The sequence below is a fragment of the Lissotriton helveticus genome, chromosome 10 (genome assembly GCF_964261635.1).
Source record: "Lissotriton helveticus chromosome 10, aLisHel1.1, whole genome shotgun sequence".
Lineage (NCBI taxonomy): Eukaryota > Metazoa > Chordata > Amphibia > Caudata > Salamandridae > Lissotriton > Lissotriton helveticus.
In genome coordinates, this window is record NC_136071.1 from 820889304 (window position 1) to 820896841 (window position 7538).

The following is a 7538-nucleotide window of genomic DNA, read 5'->3' on the forward strand; positions in this document are numbered from 1 at the left end:
TTGGCATTCTGTCCATAACATGTTGTAAGAGGTCACAGAGCTTACTGACATTAACATGTGGGAGGCCTTCGCCCCTGGATCTTCAAGCATAGGACACATCATAGGCTGGGACAAACGCTTTGGAAGTATGGCTCGCCTGCTCGCTAAAAAAGTCCTTACCATGCAGCGGAGAGCTGAATAAGCCCCACTGGTGGCTGTATATCATGGAGCGGTGCAGAAATAGGGGAAAGCTGAGGGAGAGGTCCTGCACTATGAAAAAGTCCTGAACCTCCATACACGACCAATTTCCTTTCGTCTGGGATGCTCTCCTCGACAAATTCCAGCAACTCACTGAAAACTAGGATTTGCCCGTATGAACCCTGGTATGAGTAGCAGCACTTCATGCACTCCATCTACCATTCCACCTATCCTCCTCTTGGAAGGTCAGGTCAATACTAATTACCTTATAGGTTTCCACCTGCAAGTGTCCACTTTCATAGGGTCTCACCTGATATCTAGTCACCCAGCATTCTAGCCCAGAGTTGCTGAGAGCCGGCCCTGCCCTCAACCTAACGCATGATGAAAACCACTGCACAGTTGTAACTTCACTGTGGCCATACTCTAATATACTTTACAAATATGACCCTATCAATGAGTCCAAATTGCCATTTCCCCTCCTCAGTTCAGGGGTGTCAACCTTGTTAGCCGGATAGGCACATAGCTGCCACATGTACTTACAACTATCACCTAATACAGAGATGCTCTAGTGGCTGTATCACTTAATTCATTGACCTACATATACGCTAAAAGTAGTTCTATACTTAATCAGCATATTAAGAGTGACGTGATGCTGTCTTTGTTTCCGTGTGAAAATTCAATTAAAACAGTAAAAAAAAATATTATTAATAATTGATTCTGCACAGTTGGGGGGTGGAATTGGTGGGTGGATATCTGTCACGCTGCAATGTGGGCGTCAGTGCACCCATTCAGCAAGCACTACTGCCTTGATAGCCAGGTCAGCAAAGTAGCCCATTTTACTTGCTGTGTGCTGCAGGACTTTTTGGTGTGAGTCAACTCATCAGATTCTCCACCTTTTGGAAGGTACTGCTTTGGTATCTATTATTAATGTGAGGAATATGCGGCTAGAAGTATCCATCAGAAGAACAAGTTACTCACCTGATGTGATGGTCTTTAGTCGCAGATTCCTCATCTCCCTCCTGCCTTGCGGTAGCATCTACTAAAAAGGAGCAGAGTCAGTGTTTTTGGTACACTGTCATCTCTAATTTGTCATAGCTGCTCCTTGTAAGAAGGCGTGGAAGAATAAAAGATAGAAACTGATGTTGGTGCACAGAAGTGGCTCCTATATGCCGCTCTATTCCATCCCCTCTGGGGCAGCAACAAAGTCATTTTGGGGCTGATGGTGCTATCTGGTAGCGTGCAGGACCAATTGCTTTAATGAATTTTGGATCCAGTCTGACACCTGGGAATAGTCTAAAAGTGAGAAATATGCAGTTAGATCGAATAGCCACCAGAAACAGCATCACCAAACGCAGTGGGTGAGAGGCTTATTCCAGAGGAATGTTTTTTCAACCACAGGTGGTCCATTATGCATATATTTTTAAGAGTTACTTTAAACAATATTTTTCTGAAAAATTGATTATGGAGTAATTGGCCCAGGCAACCATTTTATGTCTGTTATCCAATTCTAAAATCTCTAACAAGTGATTCGTGATGTCGTTTTCTTCTCCCACACAACAAATTGAACTGTGCAAATATTTCAAAATAAATAAACAGAAAAACACATAGCTTTTTCTAGTTTTTCAGTATGATGGAAGCAAAGATTTTAATAGGGTCAAAACAAATCAAGGCACTTTACGTGGTGATGCACAAATGACAAATATTCCCACATTATTGTTTGTGCACTGTATAGTATTGTCAGTACAATACTGTATGAGCAAATTTAGTGGTCACTTGAATGGAAACTGTGATGTTTGTAAATGACAGTGGCTACCACACCATGCTTTAGTGATACACCCGTACCATACTCCTCCTAAATGGGCATGTCTCATTTGCGACACTTGTTTTTAGTATGATGCTTGGATTTTTCAGAATCCCTGAGTTAAGTAATGTAACCTTGATGGCAACACCATTAGTCTGAGACCTTCAGCACCACTGCCTGCAAGGGCCACAGGAGCTCTTAAAGCACCGGGAACTTGCTGTTACGTCTAATTCCCTCTGGTGCCAGTGGTCAGACTACAAGCAGCAGATTTTACTGAAGCACCTGTGGAGCACTACAAAGGCCTCATTGTGTGCGCACTGAATGGCTGAACATTGTGCAATTCTCACATTTGTTAATGCAGTGTGCGCCATTTGGCCCTGGCTACCTACCTTCAGCAAGTTCAACGAGGACGATTTACCCATGCTGCTAGGTGGCTTCTGATGACAAAACAGTCACAATAATCATAGTGTTTGCCCTGACTGGTAAAGGACGGACAATAGAGGTTAGTAAAAAAACATAGACATACTTAGGACTGAGTGCTGGAAGTCTGAAAATGAATTATTTGCACATTGTTTGTTTCATTTAACACTTACACACATGACTTTAAACAACTTCTTATAGCCCCTAATGCACAATTCTTCCTTATTAAAAATTGCTCTAAGAATATTTATCCTCCTGAGACCTATGGAAACCTGCCAGAATCTTGGAAAACAAGATGTTGTTCCCCTGGCGAGATACAGAGAGCCTCATTTATCATGGTTTTGTCGTAGGGCAGTGCCGCAGGCCTTCCTGCTGCACTGCCTTACGGCAAAAGAAAAGGGCGGGATTGCGCCGTATCTATGAGATTCAGCGCATTCCTGTTCTTTTCTCCGGCGCACAATGATCTGCTGTGTGCCAATGCAGCACTTTGCACCATGGTGCAAGGGTGCCTGCAATGCAGGGATGATTATTTTTGTCACAAGAGGTGTTTCCATCTTTCTATGTGTGCTGCAGAATGCAGCACACACAGAATTAGGAAAAATGAGGAGAAATAAATATTTCTCCTTGTTGTGCCTCTCTTACGCCTCCCCTGGGAGGCTTACGTTTTTGGCACTCCCTCAGAGTTATGATTTCTCATAAATCTGGGGCAGAGTTAAAAAGCCATGGATGTTTCTGGAAAAACCCATTGTGCGCCCCTTTAACGCAGAATATGCGTTAAAGGGAACAATATTTATGAGGTAGAGTTAAGGCCAAAAAAGTGGCTTAGTGCTGCCTCCAAAATATAGAGCAGGCTGCTGCACCACAAAAAGGTCACAAAAAAAAGCGTTGTTCCGGCAGCGCAAGGGGTGTCATAAATGAGGCCTTGAGAGAGGGGGAACTGGAGTAGCTGTTATACACAGTACTGTAGTAGAGGTGGGTGAGCCAAGAAATTAACAGGGAGAGCCAAGTTAAGTGTCTGTCTTGGCTGTAAGAGCCCAGAAATAAGCTGAACCATGGTGACATTTAGCATGGAAATCGAGAAAGAAATATGATGCAAAAATATGATAGTGTCTCCATAATTTCAATAAAGTATATTTTCTTGACAAGCATTTCACCGTAGTACATCAGATTATATCCCTGCTTTCAGAGGCATGAACATATAAAATAATTGACTAGGATCACACAATGTGGTCAAGTAGCTAAGCTGGGATTGAGCTCAGGTTTTCTGGTCTCACATTGTGTAATTCAGCCACTAGGCCGATATCCCTTTCTCAGTCCTATTTACCATCAAAGTTTATTGCTTTGTCTTTTATTCTTGGTGCATGAGGTTAGAGGGAGGTAGCAGGCAGAAGCCTCAAGAATGTGCAGCTCAGTTTAGGTTGGAGGTCTCAAGAGGACCTCGAGCTGGACCAGAGCCTGCTTGAACCTTCAGTGGTTCACTCACTTCTATTCTTGACTCTGGGTATTCTATGCCTGAAATAAGCTTAGAAGCTGCTGCCAGTGTGATGGCTGGTTTGTATTTGAGGATATCTTAGCGTGCACTGCTGATGAACATCTTGTACCTGTGCTGCATATGAGGGAAAGCTACACTGCTGCCAAATGCTGCCCATTGTGTGTGTTTACGCACAGGATTTGACTAGTGCTGTAGATGCACATGTACTGTGCATGTGAGGGAAGCTTACATTGTTTCTGACCAGATAGGTATGTGTTGTGTGCAAGTGAGGAAAGCGTTTACTCCTGCCTGATGCTTTACCTGTTTTGTGTGTGGAAATCTTGCTGTGCATGTAAATCAAGCTTGCACTCAGACACCCCAGTGCTTTTTCTTACACTTGTACCAAATCTGAAGTTGTGTTTGTTTGTTGTATCGAAGGGAGGCGTTAAATGATGCTGCCCAATGCCCCTCTTGTTCCATATCCCTATCTTCTTCCATATCCTTGAAGGAAGCTTACAGTGGCCCTGCAGTACCACACTTATTCTATAGCTTTAAAGTAAGACTGCACTGTCCTGAGTACCACACTTGCTTCATGTCTTTGAAGGCTAGCACTTGCCCTGCAGTGCCACACTTGTCTGTCTTTGAATAAAACTTGCACAGGCTCATTAGTCCACATTTGGTCTTTGAAGGAAGCTTGCACTTACTGGCCCTACAGTAACATACATGGTCCATGTCTTAGAAGGAAGCTTGCCCTGGCTGTCACTACAGTAACACATGTGTTCCATGTCTTTCATTGGTCTTGTAGTTCCACACTCGATCCATTTCTTCAGGGAAGATTGTGATGCTCTCGACCAGGTTGTGTGCCTTACACATGTGAGCCAAGGACTTCCTGTGTTCCTTCTCCCTGTGCTCTATCTATTCCTGTGAATTTTAGGTCTGACTGAAAGACTGTTTAAACTATCTCACCAGCCTCATGTTTTCTCAAAAATAATACATAATCTTGCTTAGGCAAAATTGACTTTTTGTAAGTTCACTTCAGTTATTCATCAGAGTGTCATTCATATATTAGTTCAGCCCTTCAGAACAACCTACATACAAATGGGCAGTGGATCAGCCGTCTTCACTCATTGGCTTAGTTGCCAATGCTTGACTCTGCCTAGTAGGCAACCACTGGTCTTTAGGATGTCAAATAGTCTGAGTAACAGTATTTTGCCTTCTTACTCTTTGTGACTGTTCATGTGGAGAAATCCGACCTCTGGAGATATTGCCTTAATTTGATTACTCCAGCAGCTCACCTGCAAATGCCGACTAGTGCTAATTGAGTATTGCCCTTTCTACTGGACCACAGCTGTCTGAGGCAGAGTGCCAGGTCTCATGTTTAGACCACAACCTGCCATGCGTCTTTCAACTCCACTCGACACTGGGCGTTTGACCACTCCCCGTGCCCATCCGGCACACACCTAGTGCTGACAGGGGACAGGTGAGCAGGCCGTGAGAGCGGTTCTAAGTTCTGCATTCATCCTTGTGCTTCCAGAACCAGGGGGTGCTGCTTGCAGAGGGTTTGCAGGCAGCTGTGGAAGAAAGGTGTGGCTTTCTTTAAACACAGTTTGGTAGCGTTTAGAAGTGTGTGCTGTACAAAAAACTCATCCGCCATAGTTTGCTGTCCTCATTCTTAAAACTTGTTTTGAAATTATGAATAGTAAGTAATGTGGCAGTAGTGTGATTTATTTAATGTAAACTTAAATCTTTATTTGGTATTGACACAACACCTGCTAGGCGCACATACAGTTTTGTACGTATACATCAACTGTGTTATCCGTATTGGTGACGCCTTGGATACAGTAAAAAAAAAAATGTCAAGCTAGAGCTTTCATGTAACATGTTTAAACACCTTAGGTTAATAAAAGATTTTTGTGTAGTAATCATATTATCGAGATTCATTGTTGCAAGATATGTACTTGTGCTATAGAACAGGCAGGCTGATCAACTGGAGTGCATATTTCCCCATTTGCAGTTACCAAACAAAGTATTTAGAGAAAAGCATTGTGGTAAGAAACCAAACTTGTATTTGACGTAGAAAAGTGATTAAAACACACACGTTGGATTAACAGTTTTCTCTTTCCTAAAAGGTTCGCCTTTTGCACCAAGTTTTACAACATCCATTTCGAAAACAAGCAGTGGCAGAGAAAGCAGGATACGCTTCAAGGCCACCTTCCTGGGCCAAAGATCTGAAGGTCAGCTGCTCATCTTGAGAGAGCACACTAAGACAAAGAGGCAACGTGAGGAGATATATAAATTGAGTGAATCCTTTGGAGCTCTTACTGAAGAACGGCCTGGAGGGGGGCAGACAGAAGTGACAACAGCTCACGTTGAGTGACAACAGCTCACGTTGAGAGAGTAAACAAAGACCTTCCAATTCCATCTGTTAATATATTTATAATAAAACACTACATTATATGATGTGCACTATTTCAAACGTTTTTCAGTTGTTGAATGGACCAGATGTGTGTTTGTCATTGTCCCTCAATAAACCGCTCTCTCTGTAGGTCAGGAGTACTGACAGTATGGAGGCCATCCAAGATGAAAGATGCCTCTGGTTGTGGTTATTCAGCCCTTAGATCAATGGTGTACTTTTCCTTTTTTTTTTTGTTTACAACTCTAGTGGTCCAAATGGTTCTGTGTAGTTCTGCCTACTTTTCAATTCGACCATTTCTTTTTATTTTGTTCTGATTTAACATAAACATGCGCATTTACACTTTTTAGCACTGCCCTCTTAAGTCTGATAATTGTCATGCTGTAATTTGTTTTATCTTCCTTTAATCTTAATTTTTTTAAAGTTCTGTCTCTCTCGAATTAGTTATCATTGACTCTAGACTGGTCTCAGGTAACTTTCCTGTCATATGCTTCAGACACACCTTTCCTCCTTTTAATATTTCTCCTCTGGCTTTCTAACCATTTATTCCATATGTGTAGGACTTGGCCCTCTCTGCAGGGTCACCCCAAACTTGTTGCCTTCTGTTACTGAACCCAGTTTTGTTGGCATTAGAACTCTGTTCTTTGTTTCCTGCTAACTAGTGGTAGAGTGATTGTGCTCTCTCTCTAAAACATAGTACAATTGGATTATATATGAGGTTGGGTTACTGGTTGAGGGGGGTGAAACCCTACTCAAACAGCAACCACAATCCTTGTCAGGGTGATTTCACAAGCAAACCCTACATTAAACTGTGCTCAACCCTCAGGTAGCTTGGCACAGAGCAGTCAGGCTTAACTCTGATAATATGTAAAGGATTTGTGCAATACTTCAAATAGTAACACAATGTAAACACCCCACAAGAAGGATAACATCCCATATTAGAAAAATAGAGTAATTTTAAATGAATAAAACAAGACTAAAATGTCAAAAATCAAATCAGTAGAACCGGAGATATCCAATTTAAAGATTTAAGTGAAAATAGTGCCAAAAAGTGCAACGTGCCAAACTGTGGATATTTGGTCATGCCGGTTCAGGCATACCACGATGAAGCACCGGCACACCAAAAGAACCCAGTAAGACCCGCTGAACAAGAGTACCTTAAATCCTGTTTTTGGAGCGTTGCAAGGTCCTCTGTCGAGGGATGCGTTACACAGCTGTGATGCCTCGATTCTGAGGCTGCAGTGCGAGATCCTGCG

General features: G+C 42.6%; 1 protein-coding gene across 2 annotated transcripts in view; it reads left to right on the forward strand.

The window, feature by feature from the left end:
* Nucleotides 1–6329, forward strand: part of LOC144784551 (protein nucleotidyltransferase YdiU-like) — a 319919-nt gene extending 313590 nt beyond the window's left edge. For both annotated transcript variants that reach the window (XM_078663432.1, XM_078663433.1), the window contains one exon: nt 5999–6329. In XM_078663432.1, the coding sequence (XP_078519558.1) occupies nt 5999–6121 (123 nt within the window). In that variant the 3' untranslated portion in view covers nt 6122–6329. The remainder of the gene's footprint in view (nt 1–5998) is intronic.
* The last annotated feature ends 1209 nt before the right edge of the window (nt 6330–7538 follow it).